Source organism: Gavia stellata, chromosome 1, assembly GCF_030936135.1.
Source record: "Gavia stellata isolate bGavSte3 chromosome 1, bGavSte3.hap2, whole genome shotgun sequence".
Classification (NCBI taxonomy): Eukaryota; Metazoa; Chordata; class Aves; order Gaviiformes; family Gaviidae; genus Gavia; species Gavia stellata.
Window position 1 is genome coordinate 16,026,204 of NC_082594.1, and position 15,461 is coordinate 16,041,664.

The following is a 15,461-nucleotide window of genomic DNA, read 5'->3' on the forward strand; positions in this document are numbered from 1 at the left end:
TCATCAAATTCATAGATTTTCAGTGGCTAAATTCTCAGAAACATCTGTCCATGCTCTAGACCAGAGCTAAAAAGAACTTTTCCAGTATTTTCATGCGTGTGTTGCTGTGGGTTAGCTAGGTATAGATACCTGAAATGCAAGAAGAGAGACTGTCTCAACTGTATGCTCAATGGCAGGAAAATTTAATTCTGACTTTTTAGTAACTGATCAGAAATATTAACATAGTTTTTGTTTGCCATACACCTATACATTCTGTTTTTTTTTTTTTTTGAAAGGTGTCAGAGATAACAGATGAACTGGCTACGTTGCCTAAGAGAGCTCAGTTAGCAGCTGCATTTATTACCTATCTTTCTGCTGCTTCTGAGGATCAGAGGAAGACCAGCTTGGATGAATGGACCAAATCAGCAGGCCTTGAAAGTAATTTTTTGTGTGTGTTGTCTGTGTGTATAAGTAATTAAGCTTGACTGAGGAAGTGAAAAATGCCAGTGAGTTCTAATGAACAGTCTCAATTGTCTTGGTGTTCCCAAATGAAAAGAAAAGTGACATTTTCTTACTCAATAAATACTTGTATATACCAACAGACTATTTCTTAGGATTATTCTATTAATTATCAAGATTATAAATACTTACAAATTCTTAAGATTTAGCTTTATAGTCCTTACTTGAAAAGTTTACATGAATTAATGTATTCACATTAACTGTTGTAAATTTGCCAATGCATTCTGAATGCCTCTGCTTTTTCAGTAATCATTTGTATCTATGTGTGTTAATAATATCATTAAAAGATTTTTGGGACATCAGATAGTTAATAGTAATAAGTTAAAGCAATAAAATAATGAATTTAAGGGAAATCCACAAACTTGCACTGTGTTAGACAGAGTCTCCACTGTATATAGAGTGGTAAATGCTTAAAAATTATGCAGCTATAAATACTAGCACAAACTTACGCTCTTTCATTTATCAGAGTTCGATTTACGGCGGTTCCTGTGTACAGAAAGTGAGGAGTTAGTTTGGAAAAGTGAAGGTTTACCTTCAGATGACCTTTCAATAGAAAATGCCCTTGTCATCTTGCAGGTAAATTTGTTTTTTTTGTCTTATCTTGGAAGTATTTAAATTTCTACAGATTTCAGTACCATGGCTTCTTTCTGGAGTTTTGAACTATTTCATTTGTGTTGTTTTATTAGCACCACAGAACACACACTGAGAAACAAATACTTATGTAACTCTGGGTACTCTGTAGCAAAAGGAAAAAAAACAGTTAAAGAAAATACATGTTTTTCTTTTTTGCTTTTACAATTTTCTTTCACATGTCGAACAGACAAAACCTGGTGTCAGTCCGTTCAGGCTAAAAGTGTGAATAATCATTAATACCAATACAATCAGTGGAAGATTATGGCCTATATACGTTCACTTTGACATATCATTTCTAATACTTTTTTTCTCAGAAAAAGGAAAAGGCTATATGATGATACCTTTCAAAACATCTAGATTTTAAACCCTCAGATTTCATCAGATTAGCTCTGTGATATAGGGTAGAAAACACCATTCGCTTAAGGCCAGTATCTAATAATACTTTAGAAAAGAATGACAATACGATGCCTAGAATAATGATTCAGTTTTATCATATAGCTATATATAGATATATAATATATAGTAAATATACACATGCAATTGCACATAATACTGTAGTTACAATGTAGTCATTTATTAGATCTGCTGGAAAGTAAAGATTTTATGCCATGAGAAAATCTGCATTTGCCACAGGTAGTTTGCTTGGATGATTGATGATTCTCTCAAATCAGTTACAGCTTTTTCTCCAATTTAAATTTATCTTGCTTTATCATCTTGATATTAGATCTAGTTATTCCCTTCTCAGTTTGATTAAAAAGCTCTTCAATAAATACCATTTTTTACCCTTTAAAGCTACTTATATGCTATAATCAAATCTTATTTTCACTTTTTTCCTTAGTTGAATAGATTGAGCTCTTAAAAATCTCACTGTGCGTGAAGAGCTTTTTCAAGTCCTCCCTCAACTCAAATAATTTTCTTTGTGTACAGTTTTTTTCATCATCCTTTTAAAATTGGAATTGGACATGGTATTTTACCAATGTCATCTACAATACAGTTTGCAAGCTTTTATGTTCATCATCTTTTGATGCTTGGATATTTTCCCTCTTTCCCTGTCTTTCAGTTTTAATTTCTGTGTACTTACTCAGTTTGGAACAGTAGAACTTAGAATCTAAAAAAAAAAAACCCTGAAAGTATTCTTCTACCAGACTGAACCAGAGAATTGCTGAAAATGCATGTTTAAACCCTCAGCAAGTTTGCTGATGACACAAAACTGTGGCTGGTACACCAGAAGGTCAAGCTGCTGCCCAGAGGGTCCTTGACAGGCTGGAGAAATGGGCTGACAGGAACCTCATGAAATTCAACAAGGGGAATTGCAAAGTCCTGCACCTGGGAAGAACAACCCCATGTACCAACATGTGCTGGTGGCCATCCAGCTGCAAAGCAGCCTTGCAGAAAAGGACCTGGGCATCCTGGTGGACATCGGGTTGTACATAAGCCAGTAATGGGCCCTTGCTGAAAAGAAGGCTAATGGTATCTTGGGCTGCATTAGGCAAAGTATTGGCAGCAGGTCAAGGGAGGTGAACCTTCCCCTCTACTCAGCACTGGTGAGGCCACACCTGGAGTCCTGTGTCTAGTTGTGTGCTTCTCAGTACGAGAGAGACATGGGTGCACTGGAGAGAGTCCAGTGAAAGGCCACAAAGATGATTAAGGCAGTGGAGCATCTCTCCTATGAGGAAGGGCTGAGAGAGGTGGGACTGATCAGCCTGGAGAAGAGAAGGCTCAGGAGGGATCTTATCAATGTCTATAAATACTTGAAGGGAGAGTGCAAAGAGGATGGAGCCAGGCTCTTTCCAGTGTCAGTGACAGGGCCAGAGGCAATGGGCACAAACTGAAACACAGGAGGCTCCATCTGAACATAAGGAAAGACTTTTTTACTGTGCGGGTGACTGAGCACTGGTACAGGTTGCCCAGGGAAGTGGTGGAATCTCCATCCCTGAGATACTCAAAAGACATCTGGACATGGTCCTGGGCCATCAGCTATAGGTGGCCCTGCTCAAGCAGGGGAGCAGGGGTTTTGGACAAGACGATCTCTAGAGGTCCCTTCCGATCTCAACCTTTCTGTGATTCTGTGAAATCTTAAATGCACACTTCAACTGTGAATAGGTCTCTTTTCATTTGCCCTGCTTACTATGATCTCTGTGGTCACTCTGTGTTGTGACCATTGTGTAAATTTTGAGCACTTACATAATTAGTATATCAGTGCTTAAAGTCTTAACATTTAGAAAGCAATGTGTATAGCATAACATATCTTTATGTAATATAATAAAACAGTAAAGCTTTGCACAGTACTGGTATGGGAACCTCACATTAATAAAGGTTTTATTAAAATGAAAACCTGCTGTCTCATCAGTGTACATGTTACTAGGCAATATCACCAAAATATTCTACATTGTAGTGCTTGCAAGTTTGAGATCTGGGTTTTTTTGTGATTATAAGCAAAATGCTATTTCTATATTTATGCCTGCAAAATACTTATATTCATTATTCTTTCTAAAATGCTTTGAGGTCCAAAACCAGAAGTACTGTACCTTTGCACATTACAGGAGGAAAAAGGAAAAATAATACCTCTTCTTCCAAGTTTCAAAGCAGCTGTGAATAACAAAAGTTGTAGATTGTGCTCATTGAATAGAGACTCCTGGTTTTAAGAGACGGTGAAGAACTGCCTAATTTTAGCAGGACAAACACCTGAGAATTTTGATTTTGGGTGCTTATTTTGTTTTTTTTTTTTTTTTTTAAAGAAGATATAAAATTCCTCTACTGTTGTGTATTGTCATTTTGTTATTAGGCTTTTATTGTTTCTTTAAACAGTTTGTTAATGAAAAAGATGACTCTACCATTAGTTCCGTTAAATAAAAAATGACTCCATTCAATTGTATTCTTAAACAAAATAGATTTCAGTAAAAAAATATATCTATGTATTTCTTTTTTCCCTTAGAGTAAAGTTTGCCCATTTTTGATAGACCCTTCTTTCCGGGCTACTGAATGGTTGAAGACACATTTGAAGGAATCACGTTTGGAAGTTATTAACCAACAGGTGCAGTGTTTACTCTTGGCCTTACAATTCTGTTCTGCTTGAGCTCACTCTGTTCCAGACTTCAGAGAACAGTTTTTAAAAGGGTGTGATACCAGTCACCAAAAATGGGGTTATATTCCATGAAGCATATAATTTCTCATAGAGTTCTAGGTTGCAATGATTCTTACACGGTACTGAAAATTTGTTTACTCAAGGAGGAGATCACAATATTTAAAATTGGAGGGTCAATATCTGGTATTAATTCTAAAAGTTTGCCTTCCTGTGCTGCTATCTCCAAGGGTATCAGTATTTCGTGCTGAGAGGGAGATAGGAAAAGATTTGTAGACAGAGAGGTCTTCTGTATTCTTGGTTGCAGTTCACTGGGTTTCAGGAGTATGTATACACTTCTTCCGTATGATTTTTGTGTTGTATTATCTACATTGGAAATAGTAGGTTGGATTTCAGTTTGAGATTAAGGTACCTAAGATTGTCTACATGTCACTTTTCACGTGGGTGGCAAGGCTTGGCTCACTTGCACACACATAGTGCCATTCAAAAGTTCCTTATTGAACTCCATCTGGCCTCAAGATACTGCTTCAACAGAATGTAGGTCTTCCACAGATCCCTGCCAGCTCTGTGCAGGCCTTTTAGATACTCTCTGATGGTATTAGATCCTTATCTTTGGGTAGCTGAATGCTTCCCCTGCTAACTGATTGCCTTGATTACCTTTTAGGATCTTTTGTCTGCATTGTCTAGGAATTCCATTGACTATAATGGAATCATAAACACCACATTCATGCTTAGACACCTATGCGCAAAAGACTGCATTTAGATATCTTAATATCAATGTGAATCCTGTCCTTAGGTCTTGATTCAGTTTTGAGACGTAGCTACCTAATAACATTTCAGATGTGTTAACTAGCCAGGACTTTCCAGGCGCGCCTGACAGATGTGACACAAGACCTATGCTAGACCTTTTGTCTTCTGGGGCAGCACTTGGAGAGCTAGGCATGTTAAATAGGTTGCCTGTACGTCAGTAGCTGAATAGATCAAACTTACTTAAACACTTGTGGCTAAACCCTGAAATGTTGTATGGTGCTTGCAATAGACTTTTTCAGCTATGCTACTGATTTTTAGATTTAGACTCCTGGTATAATACCTTCCTGTTCATTCTGAAGTGTTAATATTTTAAAAAAACATGAATCAAAGGAATTTATTTTTATTTGCCCAGGACACCAACTTCATAACTGCTCTTGAGCTGGCAGTGAGATTTGGGAAAACACTTATTATACAGGAAATGGATGGAGTGGAGCCTGTACTTTACCCGTTGCTAAGAAAAGATCTTGTTGCTCAAGGTAAATGACCAAGATCTTTACAAATGCTTGCTCAAATCTTTTGTATGCTAGACCTATATATATCATATAAAACTCAATTTTTCTGAAAACATGAGTATTGTGTAGTTTTTTCCTCTTTAACATTAACCTGCTGCTAACACTTCAGTACATGAAATGTGTTTAAGATATGTTCTTGTTTAGTAAGTGGAAAAATATTGAAAAGTATTTAAAGATTTTTTGACTGGAATTAGAATGAAGTATTTTTATCAACTCTTAACAATTTAAATTTTAAGTTAATTTCTGGTGATAATATCAAACACATAGTTTTACTTAGGAACTTGGGCCTTAAATAGACCAGAAATGACACAGCTGGTTGTGCCATTAGAAATCAGAGTGTTAGAATGTTGGTGTTGCCGTTTCTCTTTCATTTGTCTTAAACTAAAGAAGGCATACAGGTCTGTCTCTGATGTGACTTGGGAATGGGGCGGGTCATAGATATCAGCAAAATGGTGGAATTTGATAAAAGGAGTCTCCCTAACTGATGCAATGAAAGGAAAAAAAAAAATTTACATTTTCCAATATCTCTGCTTTGGAGAGATAATGTACTCTATATAACTCTATATATAAACTGCTTTGGATTTAGTTGCTTTAAAAAGGCTGGTATGAAAAATTGTGGTGAAAGTTTAGCAAAGATAAATAGTAATGATATAAGTATCTCAGTATGAATTATGTTTAATTATGTTGCATATTTTGAAATTATATCAAAAGAACTGAGTGGATTTAAAAAAACCCTAACAATGTATGTTTTAAATAATTTCTAAATTATTGTAATGAGAGTATATTTACGTTATCCTTATTAATTGTATTTCTGCCTCAAGTATTAATTCCTTAGCATGTACTACAGCCTGTGCATGTAATTTACAGTATGAACTTTGGGCATTGAAAATAGCTCAAGACTCCTTTTTGCTGTCATTTCATCTAGTATTGAGGTAGCTGTAATTCTTTACATGTAAATACATGGTAAAAATAAATGCAAATGCTGTAGAGTTCTTAGATACATTGATCTCCCGTATCAGAAAGGTCTGTTTAGTAAAAAGAAAATGTTAGTTTAAATCATTCTTTCATTACAGATGTGCTTGCTTGTTTATCCTCGGTAAAAGTTGAGAGCACCACCAAAGTGGTGACTTCAGGGATGTGCAGGAGGCTAGGTAGAACATCTTTACAACTTTTTTTTTCACTAGCTTCTGCTGAACTTCGGAAAGCGGATATACAGTATTACAGGCATCTGAACTGATTTTACTCAAGGAATCAAATTAAGAGATGAATATGTCTGCAGAACTGTGGAGAAAGCAGATTAAATTAAAACATACTAGTTTATTTGGGGAAATTGCTTATAACACTCAGGCATCCTCTTTTGCATGTTAATGAGCTATGTTAATGCTAGGTCTGTGCAAGTCCAAACTAGGGGGCTGTTTTTTGAAAAGGGAGAATGGGTCACTATTTGAGTCTTTTCAGTAACTTCAGGAGCAAACACGCACTCCTTCTCTTAGTCAAAATGTGGAGGTGGGGGCCTGTCTGCATTATTTTGCTTGTGATGACTGTACATCTTTTCATTACTTGGAATGAAACATTAAGAAAAATGTGAATATATATATACGGCAATAAATTTGTCCTTGTACAGCTTCCATTTTCTGTTTGACGTTTTTACAGCATAGGCCTAAAATTTATTCTGATCCTTGGCACAGAAGCAAAATTGCTATGTGAGTTTCATCTCTACCAGTGTTTTAGCAAGAGATTTATACTTAGAGCATTTCTGATTTGCTCCTAGTGCTAAAAATAGAGAAGCACCTAAATATGTCACCTCAGAAATTTCTCTGGAAAGGAAATTTTCACTCTGAAACTTTTCATCTTATAGTTCTGTTCTTCCTTCTTTTTTAGTATAAGGAGGCAAAATCTTACTCTAGTCATGTGATTGTTTGAGTCTATTCTTTTCTGACCCTGCTAAAATGGAAACCTGTAGCAGAAGGAAGGCGGTGAGATGCCGTACATATAGTTTCATTCTGTGACAAGCATATTGAGAAATGTCAGAATATTGGGAGTATAAACAGAGATTGAAACCATGACAGCAGAAATGTAATAAATTAATTGTTTCTTTCATACTGTGATTAAATGAACTGTATTTTTAATAAGACAAATTTATGGGATATTTCTTAATGGAATGTTTTTCTTTCAATCTAATGACTAGATATTCCAGCATCTTTATTTTCATAGATTTTCTCTGTAACAATTATCATAGAAAGTAATATTTTAATAGAATTATGATTGCACGGCAACATCAGTCTTCTACAAATAAATGGAACAGATCCAGAGATGAACTCTAATGGTTTTGGATCACATCTAGAAAATGTTAAACCATCTTAGTTAGCCAATATGTAATTATAGCTGGTGTGTTTTGGTAGAGTGGTATACTTAGGTGGAAACATAAATGAGTATGTTTAAATTATGACAGGATTCTTACACAAAAGGGGGATTCTCCAGTGCATCTTCTGTGGTGTTTTGTCTCCTATTCGTTGTTTGAAGATTTCAAAGATTCATTAGTATTACATTTACTTTCAAGTACGTTTTTTTGCCATTTATGCTTTTTGTACTGGGTAAGGATAATTAAACTACCCTGTTGTATTAAATATTCTCATGATGTAACTTTCTTAGACTAGTGCTATGTTACTGAATTTTTTTGCCTAACAATGCAGGATAGGTTATGTTCCTTAGATTTTTTAAATTTATTTTTCTTGACAAAAAAATTATAAATAAATTTTATAAAATACATTTCCATCTATTCATCACAAAGTATTACACAAATACCATTATTTTCAGATAGTTCTAGAATGTTCCAATCAGAGTGAGTATAACATCTGTTTATTATTTACAGGACCTCGTTATGCTATACAAATAGGTGAAAAAATGATAGATTATAATGAAGAGTTCCGTCTTTTTCTATCTACAAGGAACCCAAATCCCTTCATTCCACCTGATGCTTCTTCTATTGTTACAGAAGTAAACTTTACCACAACTGGAAGTGGCTTAAGAGGACAGGTAGGCATTTAGAATAAAAACAATGTATGTATAGCGGACATTCATAGCTGCATCCAGCTTCTGGAAGAAGCCCTATGGTGCAATTTGCATTAATGGTCACGGAGATATTTTTTAGCACACAAATATAAATGATAAAATCGATGCTGAAACTAAATTTAAATTTTAAAATCTTGTTTTTATGCACTTTGGAATCAAGTAGTGAGTCCAATAGAGAAAATGGAAACCATCTCATTGACTTCAATTGCAACAGGTTAATTGCTAAGCTCTGTTTTCTGTTCAAGATGCATTTACACTACCGTGGAAACATTTCTGTTATTGCTCTCCAGTGTCCTAGTTAGAGAGTAATGCTAGCATCAACATACTTTGTGTACAGAAAAAATGTAATGAAACCAAAAAGCTGTATATTTTGCTTCCTCCAAAATGTTAGTAGCTTTTGAGGTTTTTTTAATAATGTTTATGAAGTAAAATGTAGTGTACAGATGGAAGAGAGGAAAATTAAGGGAAGAAAAAACCCTCTTTATTTGGCATGAAACAAGTTTTTCCAAACTAACAAGAGGCTTACAATGGGATGTAAATAAGATGTTGATAAGTAAAATATAATTCAAAATGTGAAGTGTGGATAACCATATGGATTTCCTCCCTCCACTGGAGATAGGGAATCAACATCATACAATGTAACCAAGTGAATTGACCCCCAACATCATACGATGTAACCAAGTGAATTGACCCCCTCTTTAAGTGGAAATGCAGAAAAAAGGGCTTTGTTTTCTGTTTTCTCTCTTTATTGGCAGAAGAGGGGTTTGACTTTTGGTAGACTTGCTAGAAAGAAATTCACTGCCATTCTTTCCAGTTTGTGCTTTCTATCACCTACTTCTTTTTATATCTGATAACAGTATATAGACTAATGAAGATTGCCAATCATTTAAACACAGGTGTGATTCAGACTGAGGTGCAAAGGTTTAGGCCTCAGCATAAAAGGGTGCGAATCAGTGTCCTTAATAAAGTGATCCAGTGCCTTTTGATATGTCCTTGAGTATCTCACCTGGCTTGTATCTGCTGCTATACAGAAGGGTATGGTTCACAGTAGTTCCTGGGTTATACTTGCCATTGCATGATATTCTGGATGTCTACATAGATTTAAAGCTGTTGGATGCCTGGTGCAACTGAGTAAACCCTCAGTAGTCTACTTTCAAAAATATAGACTAAATACTGCTATATGATTAATGAGTGTATATTATGCTATGTAATTAATGAATATATATTATGAAATATTAGAATGGTTTTTATCCTGTTGAATAATCTCCTTTGTTTTTAGCTTTTGGCTTTAACAATTCAGCACGAAAAGCCTGATTTGGAAGAGCAGAAGACAAAACTGTTACAACAAGAAGAAGATAAGAAGATACAGTTAGCTAAGCTTGAGGAATCTCTTTTGGAGGTAAAACAAATTTACCTCTTTTATATCTGTTAGATCAATAAGATAGTGTTCATATTGTTATGTGTTTGAAAGAAGGTGGTGAAAGTATTGGAATAATGAGCCCTCAGAATTTTTGATTTGAGAAAATAAAAGCATTGTTTGCCTGGGGCTGTTGGGAGAGTAAAGTAGATAAAATATGTACATCTGTCATGAAACTGTAGTATTTCAATACATTAAGCATTGTCAAAGTTAACTGTATGAATTGTTGGGCTAGAAATAGTCTGGTTTAGATTGATTCAAAATTTCATTAATTTTAATGCATTAAAAAAGAGAAAACTTTGTTAAAATTATACTATTTCAAATTATGAGATTTAGAAAAAGCCACACTTTTAAGCTTGTGAATCATGTCAAATGATAACTTTCTCAAGTTGAGAAATGATTCTGTGTTGTGAAAGGAAAAAAACTGAAAGAAAAATTCTCAGTAGAAAATGGAAAGATTTGTTGAGAGACTTTTAAAACTTTAAACCTCCACAATTGTTTCTTATTAGCAATGAACTGTAATATTCTTTATAGTTAACATTTTCCTTTCTCATATTTAAAATTAATATTCTCAATTTTCAGTTTATCTTTTTATTTTAATGAAAGTAATTATGGTCAGAAACAGTTATACACCTCTATAAGAAAAGTTGTACTAGCTTCCAAGGAAGAAGACTGTTTTCTTTGTATTTACATTTTCTCATGGATTTCACAGAAACTGTACTTCATCCCCATAGGAATGGATCCTCAAATCCTCCTTCCTTCTAAAACGTGATAAATGCAAATTGAAATAAATGATAAATTGAAATAAGTGATAAATGAAATTGAGCTGCTGCCTCAAAACCCACAGTCTGTAGCTGAGTCATATAACTTCGGGGTATCCAGGACAATGGACTTGAGCATAAGCTAATCATTTTTACAGATTCCTCAAAAAGTAATAAGCTGAACTTTATTAGACTGGCCATTAATAACTCAATTTTAGAATTTTGCACATAATTATCAAATGTGATTTGAATTTCCACATTTACTGTCCCTATTAAACTCCCTACTAAGTCTCAAATACTAAGCTCAAACCTTCTTTAAAACTGTGATGGGGCAGATCTCTCTTACAGGCAGAGGGAAACTTGTTCTCTAGAAAATTCCATATTCAAAGTTGATCATTGTTTAGCATCTTAATGTCTACCAGAAGCTGAGAGTTCAGAGATGCAACAAAAAATGTCCACTTTTTAGAACAGACTTTTTGTGTGATCTTGGAACTCACATTTGTCCCATCTGAATTGTCAAGTGCAAAATTTCAAGTAATTGATGCCTAAGATATGTGCAACAAAAAGTGGCCAAGTATTAACACTGAGGTTGGTTTCAACTTTGGCATTCTTGTTAGCACTGAAATCAGAATACTCTTTGACCCTTAAGAAAGAAACCTAAAGCTCAATGGAAACTGACAGGTGCTACATGGACTTTGTCAACAAAGAAGTTAGTGCTGGAGGTGATTTAGCTAAAGCAACTGTAGCATTCCATCTGAAGGACTGCACTGGTGTTGTTCCGAAAGCCTTGGAGTAAAGATATACATGCTGTGGCTATCTCATAGCTCACACTATGGTTCCTCATAGCAAAATCGTACTCCTTGAAAGAACTGATGATCTTGTCCTAAACTCTTCAACTAGAGAACTAAATGCATTCTACTATTCTAACTGGTGAATCTCTGCCTCCAAAGATCCTGAAATGCTGTCCTACAGGTAGTTGTTCAGAACGGACTTAACTGACAGGAAGACAATTTTGTGTTGTTATCTGACTAAGAAATTGTGTTGAGGTGTATTTACTGAAGGTTAATAAAAAATCTTTAATAGTGAATCATTCAAGCTTTTCCTACTTCTTATTAGAAGTGAAATTGTTTGCACAGGACAACTCAGGGAAAATGTGGGGTACTCCCAAGGATTTTGAAGGGATCTCTGATTACAAAACTGATACTGTTGTAATTGCAAATATTTACCTCACTTGGAAATGAGAACTAAATTGTGTAGGGCATATTGGAATGTTTTTGAATGAAAATGAATTTATGAATGACTGAGTACAGGAAGTCATTACAAGTAGCCAGCTTCAGGTTAAACTGGTAACTAAATAGAAGAAAAAAACCCCTAATTACCGTGGGGATATTGGTGCGTAAGACTCTGATCATAGAAATAATTCTCAAAAGCTTACTGACGAGTTAAATTTCAGAACCTGGCAATCTGGATTTTTGGTTTGTTCTTGGGTTTTATTTTCCATGCTTCTTTAAAACAACACCGCAGTTTTTGGAGTAACCACTTGCTTTCTAGTACTCTTGATGCATTTAATGATTCAGAAATACATACAGGTCAGAAAGAAGGACAGCTTCCAAAATGGTTACTTTACAGGGTTTTTTTAATGTAACATAGATGACTTTTCTTTTTTTTTTTACAGACACTTGCAACATCACAAGGAAATATACTAGAAAATAAGGATCTGATTGAATCTTTGAATCAGACTAAAGCAAGTAGTGCACTCATCCAAGAATCTCTTGCTGAATCTCACAGACTTCAGAGTTTCCTTGATAAGGTAGAAGAATATTCTAATCTTTTGTTGTTGCTTTTTTCCTGCTAAAAATAGTCATCTTCTACATAGAGAGGATATATACATCTTCAGGACTATAAGATCAGCCACATTACTAAATTAATTTTTTTGATTAAAAGATATTTGGGATATGTAAGTACAGAAAGTATTTTCAGTAATTAAATTCCTTTGTTTTGCACATGGTGAATAACTACATAATTTAAAGTCTTCCAGTCTGAATTAAAGGAATTTTCCCCAAGGACTTATTGGCAAGTAATGGGGTTTGACTTTATTTTTGCAACCTGCTATTGCAAACAATATGGCTCATATAGATGTTCTTACTTCATATACCCCTTTGTATTGCAGAAATTTAGATCATTGGTGGTGCTATTCACCTGGCATGCTCTTTTTGTAACACACTACAGAGTTTTCCTCTGTGTTCTTATTTGTTTAGTTTAAAATTTTCTTTTGAATTTTGGGACATGTTCTGTGGTGGGAAGAGGCCTCAGTGCCCTAGGGATTAATTTCCAAAATGGTCTTCATAATTTAAATAATTTTTTGCTACAAATGCTTTCTTCCAATTTTGAAATCTAAAGACAGTGTTGAGGTCTTGAGTGCATGTCCCTCAATTTAAAGAATCGGAAAGGATTTAGTTTTCTAAAGCAGCGGGAGTCATCCAAATGTTTTTTTCGTGGGATGAATAAATGTTTATGCAATAACCGGTAGATGGCAGTAATGTACTGGTTTTTATATATGTATGTTTTTTAATCCACAGGAGAGGGACGCCTATCTCCCTTTAGCTGAGAGTGCTAGCAAGATGTACTTTATTATCTCTGACTTGTCCAAAATCAATAATATGTACCGTTTTAGTTTGGCGGCTTTCCTGCGGCTTTTCCAAAGGGCTCTGCAAAGCGAGCAGGTATTTTCTCTTTTCCTGAAGCTGTGAATGCTGCAAAAGAATCAATCTGCTTTGATCCTTAGAATTTGTTAGTTGCTCTGGGCATTTTTAGAAAATGATGTATAATAACTGATGATGCAATGTGTAATAAGTAGTGATGCTGAACTGTTGTGCTTTGGATATTCAGAATACATACACATGGAATTTTTAATGATCTTACATTACATACAAATCATAAAATTGCTGTGCCATCTGAAACCAAAGTAACTCTTATTTGTAATTTTAGGCTTGCTTGTTGTCTAAGGTGAGTTAGGAAAAACAAGGCTGATTATAACTTTCCTGAAGGCTTTATTTAAATAAATTAATGAACAATCTGCAAATAATGCTAATTCTGTCAACAAGTAGAATAAGAAAAGACCTATATTTCTACATGGTTCAGTTACCTGAAGGAAGATCAAAACTTTACCTACTTTTATAGTTTGTAAGCATGCATGCAGCCTGTCTTGTTGAAAATATAGTTTTTTCTTTTCTGTATTCTAATGGCCAGTATATTTTTCTTACTGAAGCACAGAATTACAGATCTAAAAACCCACACTGAGTAACCATGCATTTTCTTTTTATTCAGCATCACCAAAATTAATCTTTTTTCTCTTTGTTTCCACTTTAAAAAGGCATTTACCAGCTTTTCACCATGTCACTTTTAGATTCCCCTTTATTCTGGCGTCTGTGTTTACAACTTTCCTTCAACTCCAGTCATTACCAGGAACATGGTCCTGACTATACAAACTTGCCCTCTTTAAAGTTCTTTACGTGTTATTTTTTTTCCACAACATGAGCTTCTAACTTCTTTTTCTTACTTTCACACTCTTTCATAATTTCTTTTCTTACTGCCTATTATGTTAACCTATTTAAATCTCAACTTTTAGTTTTGCCTTCTTTGCTGTCTTCCTTTTTTTTTTTTCTCCTCTATCCAATTCTTCATTTCACCCAAGCTATCTTTTAGACATGGGAAAGGTATTAGTCAAATCAGCTTGTGAATCCAAATTGCCCTCCTTCATAAACTCATCTCTTCAAATTCCAGCATGGTAGTAAGGAACTTGTAGTATGAGATTTATCAGAAACCTGTTATCTCCCCACCTTTTTGGTTTTTTTGCCTCTTCTTTCTTCTTCTATCCTGTCTTTCTTTCAGTTTTCTCCTCCTGTTATAATTAGTCTCTTAGTCTGTAAGCTTTGAAGGACAGGGTATATTCACTGTTTTCTACAATGTTTACTTCAGTTGGGCCAAAATTGGCTGGAAGTTTAGAAACTACACTTAAGGTCAATATACCTGTTATAATTAAATATATTAAATCTAGTAATTCAATATATCATAAGCAATTTTTTACCAAATGAAAACTATGAGATGTTAAGGATATTAATGTTAGGAGAAGAAACTGTTATCCCATTCTTTATGTATTTACCTTTATATATAATCTTGTATAATGTTCACATTCAAAATGTTCAAGTCCGAAATATTAATTTCTTAATGCTTCAGCATGAACTGCTCATTTTATCATCTACTCATTGATAGGTGCAGCTGAGTTCAATAATATGTTTTTAGAACTACTAATTGTCACAGAGTCCAGATTATTTCTGTCACTCTGGTGAAATCTACAAGGTACATAAAAAGATTTTTACTTCTGCATGAGTTTTTGAAATCCAGACTTTCTTTTTAGGATTCAAGTAATACTGAGGAAAGAATCAAGTCGCTTATGGGCTCACTGAAACAGACAGTGTATGAATATGTTTGTCGTTGTTTGTTTAAGGTAAGATTGTATTTTTCCTGGCTTTTACACAGTGCACTGGGTTTGAAAGTATTCTTTCAGCAACCAACACTTGTTCTACTTCAAATAAGCAGTATTGTTTTAGTACATATGTAATACATGCAAAAAATTACACTTGCAATGTTTAACATGCAAAATGAGGACTGAAAAT

At 34.6% G+C, this 15,461-nt stretch overlaps 1 protein-coding gene across 1 annotated transcript in view; it reads left to right on the top strand.

Annotated features, from left to right (window-relative positions):
* DYNC2H1 (dynein cytoplasmic 2 heavy chain 1) overlaps positions 1-15,461 on the top strand; it is a 188,316-nt gene that overhangs the window by 73,698 nt on the left and 99,157 nt on the right. Inside the window, exons 62-70 of the mRNA XM_059824850.1 lie at positions 276-417; positions 965-1,074; positions 4,067-4,165; positions 5,376-5,499; positions 8,408-8,571; positions 9,887-10,006; positions 12,461-12,595; positions 13,365-13,508; positions 15,203-15,292. Coding sequence (XP_059680833.1) covers positions 276-417; positions 965-1,074; positions 4,067-4,165; positions 5,376-5,499; positions 8,408-8,571; positions 9,887-10,006; positions 12,461-12,595; positions 13,365-13,508; positions 15,203-15,292 — 1,128 coding nt within the window. The remainder of the gene's footprint in view (positions 1-275; positions 418-964; positions 1,075-4,066; positions 4,166-5,375; positions 5,500-8,407; positions 8,572-9,886; positions 10,007-12,460; positions 12,596-13,364; positions 13,509-15,202; positions 15,293-15,461) is intronic.